The sequence below is a fragment of the Oncorhynchus tshawytscha genome, linkage group LG22 (assembly GCF_018296145.1).
Source record: "Oncorhynchus tshawytscha isolate Ot180627B linkage group LG22, Otsh_v2.0, whole genome shotgun sequence".
Taxonomy (NCBI): domain Eukaryota; kingdom Metazoa; phylum Chordata; class Actinopteri; order Salmoniformes; family Salmonidae; genus Oncorhynchus; species Oncorhynchus tshawytscha.
The window spans coordinates 33,045,566-33,063,322 of NC_056450.1; the positions used below are offsets into that span (position 1 = coordinate 33,045,566).

Sequence of the window (17,757 nt, forward strand, 5' to 3'; positions counted from 1 at the left end):
GTTCAAAGATGAAAAAGTCCGGAAGGAGGAGAGATGACTAGAAACGATTCAGTTGACCGTTTTATGTGTGGATTAATTGTCGGAGTAGAGGACCTTGTGCATTTCAGGAAAAATAACAACTCGATGTTTATTTCCCAGGTCAAATTAGCTAGCAACAGCAAGCTAACTAAATAGGACAAATTAGCTAGCAAGTGCAAGCTAACGAGCTAAATTTCCATAAATGTCTAATGCTTTTCGACCTGTTCCCAAATTAATGTAATTGGTTCTAGAGTTTGTTTTGATATTTTAACATGAGTGTCGTGATCGCGTTTGGTGTAGGGGGACAAAATACAGTTATGCACGATGGCGCATGCGCGCAGCCGGTTTGGATTCCGTGTCAGGGTATATGCAGCAGTTTGGGCCGCCTGGCTCGTTGCGAACTGTCTGAAGACCATTTCTTCCAAACAAAGACAGCCAACTTCACCAAACGGGGGATGATTTAACAAAAGTGCATTTGTGAAAAAAGCACAATCGTTGCACGAATGGACCTAACCATAAAAATCAAATCCTTTCTTAAAAATCAATACACAGAAGTATATATTTTTAAACCTGCCTATTTAGTTAAAATAAATTAATGTTAGCAGGCAATATTAACTAGGGAAATTGTGTCACTTCTCTTGCGTTCATTGCACGCAGATTCAGGGTATATGCAACAGTATGGGCCACCTGGCTCGTTGCGAACTAATTTGCCAGAATTGTACATAATTATGACATAACATTGAAGGTTGTGCAATGTAACAGCAATATTTAGACTTATGGATGCCACCCATTAGATAAAATACGGAACGGTTCCGTATTTCACTGAAAGAATAAACGTTTTGTTTTCGAAATGATAGTTTCTGCATTTGACCAAATAAATGTTGTACCCTTATTTAACTAGGCAAGTCATTTAAGAACATATTCTTATTTTCAATAACAGCCTAGGAACAGTGGGTTAACTGCCTATTCAGGGCAAAATGACAGATTTGTACCTTGTCAGCTCGGGGGTTTGAACTTTCAACCTTCCGGTTACTAGTCCAACACTTTAACCCCTAGGCTACCCTGCCGCCCCTAATGACCTAAGGCTCGTATTTCTGTGTGTTATTATGTCATAATTAAGTCTATGATTTGATATTTGATAGAGCAGTCTGACTGAGCGGTGGTAGGCAGCAGCAGGCTCGTAAGCATTCATTCAAACAGCACTTTCCTGTGTTTGCCAGCAGCTCTTTGCTGTGCTTCAAGCATTGCGCTGTTCATGACTTCAAGCCTATCAACTCCAGAGATTAGGCTGGCAACACTAAAGTACCTATTAGAACATCCAATAGTCAAAGGTATATGAAATACAAATGGTATAGAGAGAAATAGTCCTATAATAACTACAACCTAAAACTTCTTTCATGGGAATATTGAAGACTCATGTTAAAAGGAACCACCAGCTTTCATATGTTCTGAGCAAGGAACTTAAACGTTAGCATTTTAACATGGCACATATTGCACTTTTACTTTCTTCTCCAACACTGTGTTTTTGCATTATTTAAACCAAATTAAACATGTTTCATTATGTATTTGAGACTAAATTGATTTTATTGATGTATTTTATTATGTTCAAATAAAAGTGTTCATTGTTCATTCAGTATTGTTGTAATTATCATTATTACAAATATATAAATCAAAATCTGCCTTTTTTGGTCCTCCAATAATCGGTATCGGCGTTGAAAAATCATCATCGGTAGACCTCTAGTTGACACTATGCATTAGGGCAGGTAGCGCTCTCCTGTCATGCGCCAAACCCAGAGTCATCCATCGGACTGCCAGATGGTGAAGCGTGATTCATCATTTCAGAGAACGCGTTTCCACTGCTCCAGAGTCCAATGGTGGTAAGCTTTACACTACTCCAGCCGACGCATGGTGATCTTAGTCTTGTGTGCGGGTGCTCGGCCACGGAAACCCATTTCATGAAGCTCCCTGCAAACAGTTATTGTGCTAACGTTGCTTCCAGAGGCAGCTTAGAACTCGGGAGTGAATGCAACTGAGGACAGACCAATGTTTTTTATTTTATTTATTTTTTGTGATATGCAATTGCGATCTTGTCTCATCGCTGCAACTCCCCAACGGGATCTGGAGAGGCGAAGGTTGAGTCATGCGTCCTCCAAAACATGACCCGCCAAACTGCGCATCTTAACACCCGCCCGCTGAACCTAGAAGCCAGCCGCACCAATATGTCGGAGGAAACACTGTTCAACTGACGACCGAAGTCAGCCTGCAGGCGCCCGGCCTGCCACAAGGAGTCGCTAGAGCGCGATGAGCCAAGTAAAGCCACCCCCCGGTCAAACCCTCCCCTAACTCAGATGACACTGGGACAATTGTGTACCGCCTTATGGGATTCCCAGTCACGGCCGGTTGTGACACAGTCTGGGATTGAACCCGGGTCTGTAGTGACGCCTTAAGCACTGCGATGCAGTGCCTTAGACCGCTGCGCCATTCAGGAGGCTGGACGGATGAATTTTACGTGCTTCAGCACTCGGCAGTCCCGTTCTGTGAGCTTCTGTGGCCTACCACTTGGTGGCTAAGCGGTTGTTGCTCCTAGACGTGTCCACTTTGTAATATCACCACTTCCAGTTGAATGGGGCAGCTTACCGGGGCAGCAGGACAGAAATTTGACGAACTGACTTGTTGGAAAGGCGTTATCCTATTTCAGTGACACGTTGAAAGTCACTGAGCTCATCAGTAAGGCCATTCTACTGCCAATGTTTTGTCCATGGAGATTGTATGGCTGTGTGCTCAATTTAATATACCTTTTCAGCAACAGGTGTGTCTGAAATAGCCAAATACACTCATTTGAATGGGTGTCTACATACTTTTGTAAATACAATGTATTTTACCTGGGATACTTTTATCTGAGATAATTGGATTTGGCAAACACATCAAGCAGAAATAGATAATCAAATAAAACAGATCCGAGCTAACAACAACAAAGGGAAAGGTCAACAGCTACATCGTCAATCCATTTGCTTTTAATTTGATGTGCTTATTTTTACTGCCACTGTATTCTGCAGCTTCCTAACATGCCTTAGCAACAAAACACCTCTAAAACTGGAAGTACATAGAAAAAAACAAACAGAACATTCACCCAAACCCCCCACCCCAGACATATTGGTATGTCCGGTATGATGAAACTATATACAGAGGACCATACCAACACTTAGAAGGAAGGGGGTAAACAGATGAGGCAGAGTCACATGAGAATGACGCAGGGAGGAGACTGCCTGTTCAGATGTGGAGGAAAAAAAGAGAGGTAACATAACAGGAGAATGTAAGAAGGAAAGGTGGACCAGAAAATTGGATGTTAAGGTGATAAAGAAGAGGAAATAGGAATCTGAGACATGAAAATACAATGACCTCATCTGGTGATAGTGACTTTCTTATTCTCTCCCTCTCCCTCATTCCCTCAGTCTCATTCCCTGAGATCAGACAGCCGAAGCCATATAAGGAAGAGTTCAGAGAGAGAGAGAGAGGGGGAGTGGGATAAGGAGAGAACGAGAGTGAGAGAGAGTAGGAATACTGAATGGATTAAAAAGACGATTGGAAAGACAAAAAATAAATAAATAAAAATAATAATGATTTTCCCTAAGACACTATTGTATTAGACTCTCCATCATTTCACACATTAACTTATCTCAAAGTATAGACTAGACTACCCAAATATAGGACAGGGTTCAATATAAAAACAACAATCTCTTTCAAATGAATTCCCTCTATCTGTCCTCCACTTTAATCAGTCAGATATCCGTCGGTGGGTGTTTGAGTAAAGAGAACAGGTCTGAGAGCCTGTGAGTGCCCAGTACTCAGTCTTATCTGATGCCGATGTTGTGTTACGAGACGTCCCCTGGCCTGGGTTGGTCAAGGACACCAAACGTGGCGTCGCAGTGGCACTGCTGACACAGAGGGAAGGACGGGCACAGGACGCTTATTGTGTGACATGCATCCATATTTTCCTTACTATCAGGGGAGGAGAGGAGAAAGCACCTTTGTGTTCAGGGCAGGAGCACATGGGGGGTCACTGTGTGAGACAGGCCATTGTTAAATTATATGAGAAGGTGGGTATCAGAGTCACGGGTCACAAGACAGAAGAAGGAGGGAGAGAGAGAGAGAGACAGAGAGAGAGAGAGAAAGAAAGAAAGAAAGAAAGAAGAGAGAGAGAGAGAGAGAGAGAGAGGAGAGAGAGAGAGAAAGAAAGAAGAGAGAGAGAGAGAGAGAGAGAGAGAGAGAGAGAGAGAGAAAGAGAGAAAGAGAAAGAAAGAGAGAGAGAGAGAAAGAAGAGAGAGAGAGAGAGAGAGAGAGAGAGAGAGAGAGAGAGAGAGAGAGGGAGAGAGAGAAAGCGAGAGAGAGAAAGAAAGAAAGAGAGAGAAAGAGAGAGAGAGAGAGAGAGAGAAAAATACACTCACTTTTATTAAACATCTCATAAAAGTAGGAGGGACAGAGAGATAAGAAACAAAGAGCAAAGGTGGAAAGGACAGGTTACCTTAGCGAGAGGGGAGTGTGCTCAAGTGTCACCATATGAGGGGCATGGCTACTACAGCTACGTGCGTACACTCATGCAAGCCCTGCTTGGTCTCCCTCCATCTCTTCCCTCCTCCCTGCCTCTCTCATTCCTTCCCCTTTCTCTTCACTTAAAACTGCCTTTCCATCATATCAGTCCAACTGCCTGTTTTGCATATTACATCATAGGTGTGCCATAAAGTAGGAGTTTGTGACTGTGTCAGTGTGGCTATGTCAGTGTGACTGTGTCAGTGTGTCTGTGTCAGTGTGTCTGTGTCAGTATGGCTGTGTCAGTGTATCTGTGTCAGTGTGACTGTGTCAGTGTGGCTGTGTCAGTGTGACTGTGTCAGTGTGTCTGTGTGAGTATGGGTGTGTCAGTATGGGTGTGTCAGTGTCAGTATGGGTGTGTCAGTGTGTCTGTGTCAGTATGGGTGTGTGAGTATGGGTGTGTCAGTATGGGTGTGTCAGTGTGACTGTGTCAGTGTCAGTGTGTCTGTGTCAGTATGGGTGTGGCAGTGTGTCTGTGTCAGTGTGTCTGTGTCAGTGTGACTATGTCAGTGTGTCTGTGTTAGTGTCAGTGTGTCTGTGTCAGTGTGTCTGTGTCAGTGTGACTGTGTCAGTATGGGTGTGTCAGTGTGTCTGTGTCAGTGTGTCTGTGTCAGTGGGTGGCTGTGTGTCTGTGTCAGTATGGGTGTGTCAGTGTGTCTGTGTCATGGGTGTGTCTGTGTCAGTGTGGCTGTGTGTCTGTGTCAGTGTGTCTGTGTCAGTGTGTCTGTGTCAGTGTGTCTGTGTTAGTGTCAGTGTGTCTGTGTCAGTGTGTCTGTGTCAGTGTGACTGTGTCAGTATGGGTGTGTCAGTGTGTCTGTGTCAGTGTGTCTGTGTCAGTATGGGTGTGTCAGTGTGTCTGTGTCAGTATGGGTGTGTCAGTGTGACTGTGTCAGTATGGGTGTGTCAGTGTGACTGTGTCAGTGTGTCTGTGTCAGTGTGGCTGTGTGTCTGTGTCAGTATGGGTGTGTCAGTGTGTCTGTGTCAGTATGGGTGTGTCTGTGTTAGTGTCAGTGTGTCTGTGTCAGTGTGTCTGTGTCAGTGTGACTGTGTCAGTGTGACTGTGCCAGTGTGTCTGTATCAGTGTGACTGTGTCAGTGTGGCTGTGTCAGTGTGTCTGTGTCAGTATGGGTGTGTCAGTGTGTCGGTGTCAGTGTGTCTGTGTCAGTGTGTCTGTGTCAGTATGGGTGTGTCAGTGTGTCTGTGTCAGTGTGTCTGTGTCAGTATGGGTGTGTCAGTATGGGTGTGTCAGTGTGGCTGTGTCAGTGTGTCTGTGTCAGTATGGGTGTGTCAGTATGGGTGTGTGAGTATGGGTGTGTCAGTATGGGTGTGTCAGTGTGTCTGTGTCAGTGTGTCTGTGTCAGTATGGCTGTGTCAGTGTGTCTGTGTCAGTATGGGTGTGTCAGTGTGTCTGTGTCTGTGTGACTGTGTCAGTATGGGTGTGTCAGTGTGTCTGTGTCAGTATGGGTGTGTCAGTGTGTCTGTGTCAGTGTGTCTGTGTCAGTGTGGCTGTGTCAGTGTGTCTGTGTCAGTGTGTCTGTGTCAGTGTGTCTGTGTCAGTATGGCTCAGTATGGCTGTGTCAGTGTGTCTGTGTCAGTATGGGTGTGTCAGTGTGTCTGTGTCAGTGTGACTGTGTCAGTGTGACTGTGTCAGTATGGGTGTGTCAGTGTGTCTGTGTCAGTATGGGTGTGTCAGTGTGTCTGTGTCAGTATGGCTGTGTCAGTGTGTCTGTGTCAGTGTGTCTGTGTCAGTATGGCTGTGTCAGTATGGCTGTGTCAGTGTGTCTGTGTCAGTATGGCTGTGTCAGTATGGCTGTGTCAGTATGGGTGTGTGAGTATGGGTGTGTCAGTGTGACTGTGTCAGTGTGGCTGTGTCAGTGTGACTGTGTCAGTATGGCTGTGTCAGTATGGGTGTGTCAGTGTGTCTGTGTCAGTATGGGTGTGTCAGTGTGTCTGTGTCAGTATGGCTGTGTCAGTATGGCTGTGTCAGTATGGGTGTGTCAGTATGGGTGTGTCAGTATGTCTGTGTCAGTATGGCTGTGTCAGTATGGCTGTGTCAGTATGGGTGTGTCAGTGTGTCTGTGTCAGTATGGGTGTGTCGGTGTGTCTGTGTCAGTATGGCTGTGTCAGTATGGCTGTGTCAGTATGGGTGTGTCAGTATGTCTGTGTCAGTATGGGTGTGTCAGTATGTCTGTGTCAGTATGTCTGTGTCAGTATGGCTGTGTCAGTATGGCTGTGTCAGTATGGGTGTGTCAGTATGGGTGTGTCAGTGTGACTGTGTCAGTGTGGCTGTGTCAGTGTGACTGTGTCAGTATGGCTGTGTCAGTATGGGTGTGTCAGTGTGTCTGTGTCAGTATGGGTGTGTCAGTGTGTCTGTGTCAGTATGGCTGTGTCAGTATGGCTGTGTCAGTATGGGTGTGTCAGTATGTCTGTGTCAGTATGGCTGTGTCAGTATGGCTGTGTCAGTATGGGTGTGTCAGTGTGTCTGTGTCAGTATGGGTGTGTCGGTGTGTCTGTGTCAGTATGGCTGTGTCAGTATGGCTGTGTCAGTATGGGTGTGTCAGTATGGGTGTGTCAGTATGTCTGTGTCAGTATGTCTGTGTCAGTATGGCTGTGTCAGTATGGCTGTGTCAGTATGGGTGTGTCAGTGTGTCTGTGTCTGTATGGCTGTGTCAGTATGGCTGTGTCAGTATGGGTGTGTCAGTATGTCTGTGTCAGTATGTCTGTGTCAGTATGTCTGTGTCAGTATGGGTGTGTCAGTGTGGCTGTGTCAGTATGGCTGTGTCAGTATGGCTGTGTCAGTGTGTCTGTGTCAGTATGTCTGTGTCAGTATGGGTGTGTCAGTATGTCTGTGTCAGTATGGCTGTGTCAGTATGGCTGTGTCAGTATGGGTGTGTCAGTATGTCTGTGTCAGTATGGCTGGGTCAGTATGGATGTGTCAGTATGGCTGTGTCAGTGTGTCTGTGTCAGTATGGGTGTGTCAGTGTGTCTGTGTCAGTGTGTCTGTGTCAGTATGGCTGTGTCAGTATGGCTGTGTCAGTGTGTCTGTGTCAGTGTGTCTGTGTCAGTATGGCTGTGTCAGTGTGTCTGTATGGCTGTGTCAGTATGTCTGTGTCAGTATGGGTGTGTCAGTGTGTCTGTGTCAGTGTGTCTGTGTCAGTATGGCTGTGTCAGTATGGCTGTGTCAGTGTGTCTGTGTCAGTGTGTCTGTGTCAGTATGGCTGTGTCAGTGTGTCTGTGTCAGTATGTCTGTGTCAGTATGGGTGTGTCAGTGTGTCTGTGTCAGTGTGTCTGTGTCAGTATGGCTGTGTCAGTATGGCTGTGTCAGTGTGTCTGTGTCAGTGTGTCTGTGTCAGTATGGCTGTGTCAGTATGGCTGTGTCAGTATGGGTGTGTCAGTGTGTCTGTGTCAGTATGGCTGTGTCAGTATGGCTGTGTCAGTGTGTCTGTGTCAGTGTGTCTGTGTCAGTATGGCTGTGTCAGTGTGTCTGTGTCAGTATGGCTGTGTCAGTATGGCTGTGTCAGTATGGCTATGTCAGTGTGTCTGTGTCAGTATGTCTGTGTCAGTATGGGTGTGTCAGTGTGTCTGTGTCAGTGTGTCTATGTCAGTATGGCTGTGTCAGTGTGTCTGTGTCAGTGTGTCTGTGTCAGTATGGCTGTGTCAGTGTGTCTGTGTCAGTATGGCTGTGTCAGTATGGCTGTGTCAGTATGGCTGTGTCAGTGTGTCTGTGTCAGTATGGCTGTGTCAGTATGGCTGTGTCAGTGTGTCTGTGTCAGTGTGTCTGTGTCAGTATGGCTGTGTCAGTGTGTCTGTGTCAGTGTGTCTGTGTCAGTATGGCTGTGTCAGTGTGTCTGTGTCAGTGTGTCTGTGTCAGTATGGCTGTGTCAGTGTGTCTGTGTCAGTATGGCTGTGTCAGTGTGTCTGTGTCTGTGTCAGTATGGCTGTGTCAGTATGGCTGTGTCAGTATGTGTCAGTGTGTCTGTGTCAGTATGGCTGTGTCAGTATGGCTGTGTCAGTGTGTCTGTGTCAGTATGGCTGTGTCAGTATGGCTGTGTCAGTGTGTCTGTGTCAGTGTGTCTGTGTCAGTATGGCTGTGTCAGTGTGTCTGTGTCAGTGTGTCTGTGTCAGTATGGCTGTGTCAGTGTGTCTGTGTCAGTGTGTCTGTGTCAGTGGCTGTGTCAGTGTGTCTGTGTCAGTATGGCTGTGTCAGTGTGTCTGTGTCAGTATGGCTGTGTCAGTATGGCTGTGTCAGTATGGCTGTGTCAGTATGGCTGTGTGCATATGCTGAGTGCAAGTATGTTGAAATGTGTTTAATTAAGTCTGAGTATGTACAGTATGTGTGTGCTGTGCACATGCTGAAGATGTGTGTGAGTATTGTGTGTGTGTGTGTGTGTGTGTGTGTATATATATTGTGTGTGTGTGTGAGCTCACCTCCACCGTTCTTGTAGCAGAGGTAAGGGAAGCGCCACACGTTGCCCAGCCCCACAGCGAAGCCCACACAGGACATGATGAAGTCCATCTGTCTGGTCCAGGTCTCTCTCTCCACATACGGTACTGCTGTAGCCTGGACCTGAGGCTGTGTTTGGGTCTGTCCTCCCCCTCCCTCACACCCCCTGCCCCCACCCCAACCCCAGGCACAGGGACTAGGGGGCGAGCCACACCACCCTCCTCCTCAGATGGAATCCCTGCTTCCATCTGGGAGAGCCGCACATCACCTGGGAGAGAGGGGGGTATGGAGGAAGAGTGGAGAGAGTGAGCGAGAGAGAAAGAGAGGGGTTAAAAGCTATTTGCTTGCCTTGTAAATCAACCAAGCTTTTACAGCCACATAAACATAAAGGTCCACCAATCAACAAAATGTACAAAATCAATCATAGGAGTCACAAACTCGCAAAGCTGCAGTAACTCACAGTGAATGCCAAAAAGCCCCCCCTCCCCACATCATTAAGATGGAGTGACTATAAGCATGGTGGAAACATGTAGTTATATGTATGGTAGGCTATGTCTACGGCCTCTATATTTCTAATAGAGCTGAGTGACAACTAAGAACATTGTCAGTCCTATTACACAACAATATGAAATATTTATTAAATCCTCTCTAAGCCTATGACCTCCAGACAGTGCAGTTCTTCAGTCAGCAGTCTAAGCTCAGGCCTACATTTCCCACATGCTGTAAAAGAGGGAAGTACTCCTACTGTAATGTACACTCTTAGAAAAAACGGTTCCAAAAGGGTTCTGCATCTGTCCCCATTGGAGAACCCTTTTGGTTCCAGGTAGAACCCTTTTTGGTTGCAGGTAGAACTCTTTCGAGGAACCAAAAGGGGTTCATCAAAGGGTTATCCTATGGGGACAAACGCAGAACCCTTTTTTCTAAGAGTGTAGGGTAGCTACTGGAAATGCAATTGCCTTTAATGGTCCAGATGCCTTTCTTGCATCCTCTCTCCTTGTTTATTTTTCCCTCCTTCTCAATTCGAATCAATGAGCTATTGACAAGTCAGCATACCTTACAATTAATGCTCCCCCTCTCTCTCCTACCCTCTCTCTACCTCTTCCCAGTTCCCAAAAAGTGATTTTTGTGCTGGGGTACGACAAGTCTCACAACTGACTACAACAACGAGGTGTCCGTCTCACCACTGACTACGACAACACTTTAATTTACTTTCTCTCTGTCTTTCTCCCTCTCAAACAAACCGATTCTTCTGACAGTTCATTAATGTGCGCCTTCTATGATATCGATGTCAGCCGCTCTGATCCGGATGCACATTAGGAAAGCAGTTTTTTCCAGATCAGAGCAGTTAGGGGGAGTGTGTGAGCAGGAGAGGGAGGGCAGGAGAGAGAGAGAAAGAACCTGATGCTAATAGAATAGAATATGCTTGGATATCTGCTTTCATAGACATAGCAAGTCTGGCATGAGATGTGGGTTGATTTGCTATAATCCTTAGTAGGCCTAGTCACTGGAGCATACTCAACCCATCAGACAGTGACTGACGGCTCTGATAGAAAGCTAGCCTGCCCTACACAATGTAGGTCTGTGTGATCGATGTAGTGTGATTAAGGTGGAGAAGTTTGAATGGATCTTGAACCAGCGAGCAAAACTGCTAACAGAGGTCCAGATCGCTTGGCCATGTTGTAGAACACTAACATACAGGGAGGATACACTTGGTTCCTGTCTAACCAGGAATCTAAACTTTAGCCTTGGTATTAGTAAGGTGTCACTGAGACCCCAACGAACACAATCACAGATTAATGGAGCATAGTACAGCTTCTGGGCTGCAACAAGAATCTCATGTGAGAACAGGATTGTGACCTGCCTTTTGGAGTTTTCAACAGGTGCACACTACAGTATAGTGCATTAAATCAAGAGGACTTGACGATCATGCTGCATCACATATTAGTGAGGGATGTGTCGCTAATTTGCTATAACCTTACCTGGATAGCCTAATCATCTGACAGGCAGGTGGATGTTAGCTAGGTAACTCTGGTGTAACGTTAAGGTAATTATAAAGCAAGTGAGGTCTCTTGAACTCAGTCTGAAGTGACAGGTTTACAATCTTTAAAAGTAACATGTCATCTGTCCATACTTAGCTAGTTAGATGTGCATCTGAGGTGCACAGTAGTGCCTATACCTAGCTAGCTACTATGTAGCCAAAACACTTGCTGTTGAAGCTAACGTTATACCCTAATTATAGTGCTGCTTTGAATTCATTCAAGTCATAGCTACAATATAACAATGCAACAACAATAATGTTATTACCATTGTTATTATTATATACACACATATATATATATATATATATATATATATATATATATATATATATATATATATATATATATATATATATATATATATATATATATATATATATTTAAATCACTCACCTGGGGAGTTCTCTTCCACTTCTGGCGACATGTTGATTGATTAGGTTTAAATAAACCGGGTAACGTTAGGTGGGTAGAGCCAAGTGCAGCTAGCTAGTAGCTAGTGACGCTATCAGGATCCTCCTCAGAGGGGGAGAGAGACAGAGAGAGAAGCTATGCAGTTCTCCAGTTCTTTCCTTGGTTTCTTTTTCGCCTTCTTGTTATCAAAAAAAAAAAAAAAAAAATGTATATTTTTTAATTTATCATAACGAGTTGGTGCCCTTCAACAATAAATGCAATATTTACAAAGCGTCGCGTCAGACGTTGGGGAGAGGGAATTCAAAAGCAGTCGACGAAGCACTTGAATGATAGCCTGAAGAATCTCATGGATGACAGTAAATGAAAATGATAGCTAGCTAGCTAGTAAATCGAGAGGTTTAGGTCGCTATTCGTATCGTTTAGTCAGAGGTCCAATAACCTAGCTAGCTAAGTGATGTTGTATGCTGGGTAGGTCCTTCACCGGGCTCTGATGAGATGAAGAATGTGATGTGAGCGGTTCCAGCTCCGTCGGTCTATCCGTTGCCCCCCCCCTCCTCCCCGCGCACGGCTCTGAGATGCAATTGGCCAATATGTGCAGTGCGCGTTCTACAGTGCGTAGCAAAACCATCACCATCACCAAGCCGCTTTTTATCATTCATACATTTGCACGACGCACAGGATAATAAATAAATAATCAAATATCGGATAGCCTACTGAAGGTTGGCAATCATTCTGTTTACATGGTTAAATGATTTGAGCAGCCGCATACACCGGCGTATCACCCCACCCCCCCTCCTCTCGAACCCCGCAATGCTTTCGTGATGGAAAGAACATCCTTTAGGTTGCAATGAGCTCTAAAATTCGATGCATTAGCTAGTCACACTGTTGACATAGCAACGGACGCTAATCGAATCCTATTGTGACCCATGGGGGACACGAATTGACAGGTAGACGGGACAGTAGGGGAGACCGGGGTGGGTTGTCACTTTTTACTCGTGTGTATTTCTCAGCACCAGTATATCTTACTTGCTCTTTTCAAAATTAGGAGGACGCTTTTTATCCTCATATCTTAATCCAAAATTGAGTTATAAGCCATTAACACACTCTGTCCACTTGTGACAACCAGCCCCATCGTGAGGTTGGTTGTCACACAGTATGGGGTTGGTTGTCACACAGTATGGGGTTGGTTGTCACAATGTTTGCTAACAACCTTTCTTTTATCAAATGATATTACTAACAAAATGTAGCATTTTATACCATGAGAATAACATATGATATTTTCAGTAAATTTGATTTGTGTATCTTGTGGGGGTGTGGTGACAGAAAAATATGTGTGTGACAGAGGCAATGAAGGGAGCTCTTTATAGCACAACCACAAAAGGGATTGTGATTTGAATCAGTGATGTAGTGGTAAAAAATAAATAGGTTGGTAAACTCTGATCGCCAGTCATGTGAAAAAAGTATACTTTTAATGCATTTTTCTGCAAAAAGTGGGTGAAATGTGTTTACTAGTGTTTACCTTCCACTACACCAGTGGTTTTTATTATAATGGAGTTGATAGAGACAACTAACCCCACATTCTATGTGACAACCATCCCCAACCCTGCCTCTTTTCAACAAACATAAATTGTTTATGGTTACTCCCATAATTCAAACATTTACAAAGAAAACACAAAGTATTTTTTTTAAATGTTTTACTTTCACCAATGAAACACACAAATTCACTCACCTTAATAACGTTTTGTCATGCTGACATGAATTGACCAGGGAGATAAGTTCTTTAATTCACACATTTGAACCTTAAAAAAATGACACAGCGCCATTTAGATTGGGAATAATTAGCACTGTGATAATCAACCTGTGAGAAAACCAACTCCAGTCTCCCCTTTTGGCATGTCAGGCCCCAGATAGCATGTCAGGCCCCAGATAGCATGTCAGGCCCCAGATAGCATGTCAGGCCCCAGATAGCATGTCAGGCCCCAGATAGCATGTCAGGCCCCAGATAGCATGTCAGGCCCCAGATAGCATGTCAGGCCCCAGATAGCATGGTAACATGTAATAAAACATGGAAAGAAATCTATACAATTACAGGAAATTAGCATTAAAATTGAACAAATTTTCTCTCAGCATCATGGTAAAATGTGTAGAATAGCATGAGATTAGCTATTAATAAAAAATCTCTCTGCCCCATGGCATGTATGTAAATGCATGACAATAGCTATACAACTACACATTTTTGTCTTTGCCCTATGGCAACATGTGTAAATTGCAGGAAGTCAGAGTTTTTACAAACAAAAAAATTGAATGTTTTTGTAATAAAAATATGATTGTTATTTTTGGTTGGGGGGGGAGCTGGCTTGCTCGAACCTTGGGGTGCGCGAAAAAGTACGCCACTGACCCCGCAGAGTAAAATCTCAGACAGCCTAGCTGGTAGCAAATTGGGCTGGATAGATAACAGCACATGTCATATTCTATTTCTAATTGTCCACAAAACACAATCACATTCAATTCGTGAATGAATAAGAGTACTTTTTTTTTGCAAGGTCAATCTCGTGACGCACAGCAACTCTAGCGGCTCTAGCCTACAGTCGGAACAGTTTAAGAAAAACATGGACACGAATGACTTAAACATAACGAGGAGAAACTAGTCCATGGCCATCTTTACCATATCATTGGCTTAATACATGTCTTGATGATGACAATGCTGTTTTTGCACTGATCAGATTAATTAAAGCCTACTTTATGTCGATTTATAGTTTAAGGGGGCGTCCAGTATTTTATTAATCAACCTGGTAGATGACAGACTACAATAAACGATTACTCCAAGGACAACGCAAACATTCACATTAGTACCATATAATAAAATGACGCAATTAACCTATTTACAGAAAAGCAATGCCTAGTACTAATATATTAGTAACCAGGCCTAGTTTGTACTCTGGGGAACCTGTGTCTCTGTATTGTGTCTGTTGGTCCTATACAGCATGATGCCCGTGGCCGTCAACAAACAAACCAATACACGCACATAGCCTCTTTCCAGATCAGCCTACACTGTGCTACAGTAGCCATACTGTCAATCTCACGTACAACAGTCACGTTTGGCACGTAGGCCTTTATGAGGAGGTTCTTAATATGTTTAGTTTAGGGGGTTGGAGAGGACGGGCCAGTCCATGATGTGTGTACTAACAATCCATTCATTCGTGCCTTCCTGTACTTATCCGGGTATTTGAGGGCAACATCATTTACAGTTTAAATGTTTTCGTTTGCGCCTGTTTGTTTGATGGCATAAGAACGCAAACACCTAATACATTTATGTCTTCATTTAGCTACACTTTGTCTTATTCCTGGCATATGACCGTTATTTTGGCTATTTGTATTACCTCTATGTTTAATACTTTCTAATAAGAGGTGCAACAAGCCAACTAAAGCCGTCCCAGAGTGCTCAAAACCAATAGCATTGACACAGGCAAGCAATTCCATTTTGAATGGATTTGATCGCATCTACTTGTTGACCTTGGGCGACATCTAGCGGACAAGGGAATGTTGGCAGCTCAGGGGTGGCAGTGTCTGGTTGACACCACTGATGTATAAGAATCCACGCTCTCAAAGTCAGCGCGCTGTGTAGTCACGTGTGTAGCGCATCAGTCATGCTCGAAAGACAAGGGCCTTTTATAAATTAGATCTGCTCACCTCGAGTCCTCTCTCGCCTCCCTTTGAAAAATGTCCACGTTAATCGAGGAGAGCTAACGAGGAGTGATCGTGGATGGAAATGCACTTTCTTGAAATGAAACCATCCTCACCACTGGCGCGTCATCAGGCAAATGACGTTCACAGTGGTGGACCCAAAATAAATGTGGAAAGTGATCCAAAAATTGTAAGTTAGTTGTGCAAGACATCTTATAGATAAAACAATAAGTAACATATTGTTTTTAAACATGTGCATGATTTTCTCCTCTGACAAAACAAAAGCTAATTCAAAGGGGGTGTGTCAGATTTCAAAACTCTTCCGCAGTAGGATACACTTCTGTCACAGATTGTGTCGAACAATGAACATTATGTTTCGACCGGATGTACAAATCTGAAGCATTCGGGTTGGCGTTTCCACTCGAGAACACCGAGCAGCGATTGGAGGCTTTGTTGTAGGCACGTTATTGGGGACATGAGCAACCCCGGAAGGGTAAAAATGGTGTCCCTAGAGAAAGCAAGTACAAGATGGGTGTCAGGGATGGAGCAGCAGTATTATCGTGAGGAGACATGTACGTGGAAAACGGAGAATGAATGGAGGGGAAAAAGAGAGGGAGAAGAGAGTGAGCTTGAGTTGGATAAAAATTGTGGAAAAAAGGGAGATGGTTTGTCAAAGAAGAATGGTAGAAAGTGTAAGCAGAGGGAGCTGAAGACAGGAGGAGAAATGGAAGTGAATGAGGGTAAAGTTATCTGAGACCAAGGAATGCACCGAGGATCAGAATGAAGAAGAGTCTGTGACAGTAGTAGTGAAGTTTATGGAAGAAGTGGACTCTTGCCTTTTGGCTGATCCATTTGTGGTTCCACGGCGGGTGGAAAAAGAGTTGGGTCATGTGGAATCGGTGAGGGTAACCAGAAGGGGTGTAGTGATCATTGCTTGTGTTTCTGTTGGGCAGAGGAAGAATGCGCTCGAAGTAAAACGGATGGGGCCATAAAGGTGAATTGTTTCGTTCTCAAGAAAAGGGCACCAATGAAAGGAGTGATCACTGGGGTAGCAGTAGATATAAACGTTGACCAGCTGAGGGCAAAGTTTCCCGGTGTATGTGATGCTCGTCGTTTGATGCGACGCAGACAGAGTGGGGAAACAGAAGAGTCATTGTCTGTTCTTCTGAATTTTGAAGTTGAGTCTTTGCCTGACAAAGTGAAGTTAGGATATATAAGTTATCCTGTACGAACATATGTGCCGAGTACATTATGATGTTACAGGTGTCAAGCTTATGGGCATGTGACAGCAGTGCAGGAGGGAGGGTCCAAGGTGTGAGAAATGTGCAGAAGGGCATGAGACAAAGGAATGTGTAGTATTGGGGAAGGTAGTGGAATGTGTTTATTGTAGGGGTGCCCATGGAGCTGGGGATTTTTTGCTCGTTATTACTGCATTGTCGGAACTAGAAGCACAAGCATTTCGCTACACTCGCATTAACATCTGCTAACCATGTGTATGTGACAAATAAAATTTGATTTGATTTGACATGTCCTGTGCAGGTTGAGGTTTCCAGGGTTAGAGTAGAGCAGAAGTTGTCATATGCTGAGAAAGTAGAGGAAGATGGTTAAGGGGGAGGAGTGGTGAGAGTAGTAGAGACATACCAGTACAGAGGGAGAGGCCAAAAAGTGAAATAAGTTAGCATTTATTGCAATGGTTATTAATTGTACTGCACGGATGGATCAGAAGTCTCTGAAAATTGAGATCGTGTTGGCAGCTGCAGAGAGGTATTTGGGTGTGCGAGACATGACAGCAGCAGTTACAGGGTGTGTTAAGTGGTGATGTCTCATCCTTTCAGGGTGATGGCATGAGGTAGGAATAAATACATTTAATTTGTGGAGTAAAGGGTTGTTAATTTTATTTTATATAATTTTGAAATTAGTGAGTATAGTGTTAGATGGTTAAGGTATTTATTTAGTACATTTTTCTTTTTCAAGTAAAGTATAAGGGAGTTCTACTCCAGTCCAGTAGGTGGCGGTAATGCAACAAATTGGATGCAATCTGCAGTTAAATCTCATAGAAGAACAAGAAGGTGGTATTTCCACTCACCACCAAGTATGGTGATGATACGAAGCCCAGTGGCCGGCAGTGGGAGAAGTTCGAGTGAGGTGGATTTCTCATTGATGAAACATTTGATCTCAATACAGTTTTCTGTTCCCAAAACCAGAATATGTTACGAACAGAGTGGACACATTTTTGTAGACTTTACCCTTTGTCAAAGTTTCTAAAAAGTGTGTTGTTTAGGAGTGAAGGGGCGAATTGAGTTATTGCCCACTCGACTTCAGAGTTGGCGTTCCCTAACGGAAATATGGAAATACATGCTAGAACGAGCACTACTAGTTCTGCACACTATGATTAGTTTGCGGTCTATCTTGGGTTAGTTATAAAAAATCATTGCTTGTGCTTCCCAAGGGGCCAGGGTTCCAGGGTCACAGCTAGAAAGGATCAAGCTTTTGTCAAATTAAGGTCAGATTTGACATTTCGTAGCAGGTTAGAAGAATTTATGCAACAGGTTAGGATAATTAGGTTAAGGTTAG

At 44.1% G+C, this 17,757-nt stretch overlaps 1 protein-coding gene across 3 annotated transcripts in view; it reads right to left on the reverse strand.

Annotated features, from left to right (window-relative positions):
• The window catches only part of si:ch211-117c9.5 (sodium- and chloride-dependent creatine transporter 1), a 45,789-nt gene extending 33,759 nt beyond the window's left edge, over positions 1-12,030 (reverse strand). For 2 of the 3 annotated variants that reach the window (XM_042304096.1, XM_042304094.1), the window contains exons 1-2: positions 11,482-12,030; positions 9,034-9,317 (exon numbers count right to left, since the gene is read on the reverse strand). In XM_042304096.1, coding sequence (XP_042160030.1) covers positions 9,034-9,121 — 88 coding nt within the window. In that variant the 5' untranslated portion in view covers positions 9,122-9,317; positions 11,482-12,030. The remainder of the gene's footprint in view (positions 1-9,033; positions 9,318-11,481) is intronic. The other variant, XM_042304095.1, reaches the window with a different exon arrangement.
• Between the last annotated feature and the right edge of the window lie 5,727 nt (positions 12,031-17,757).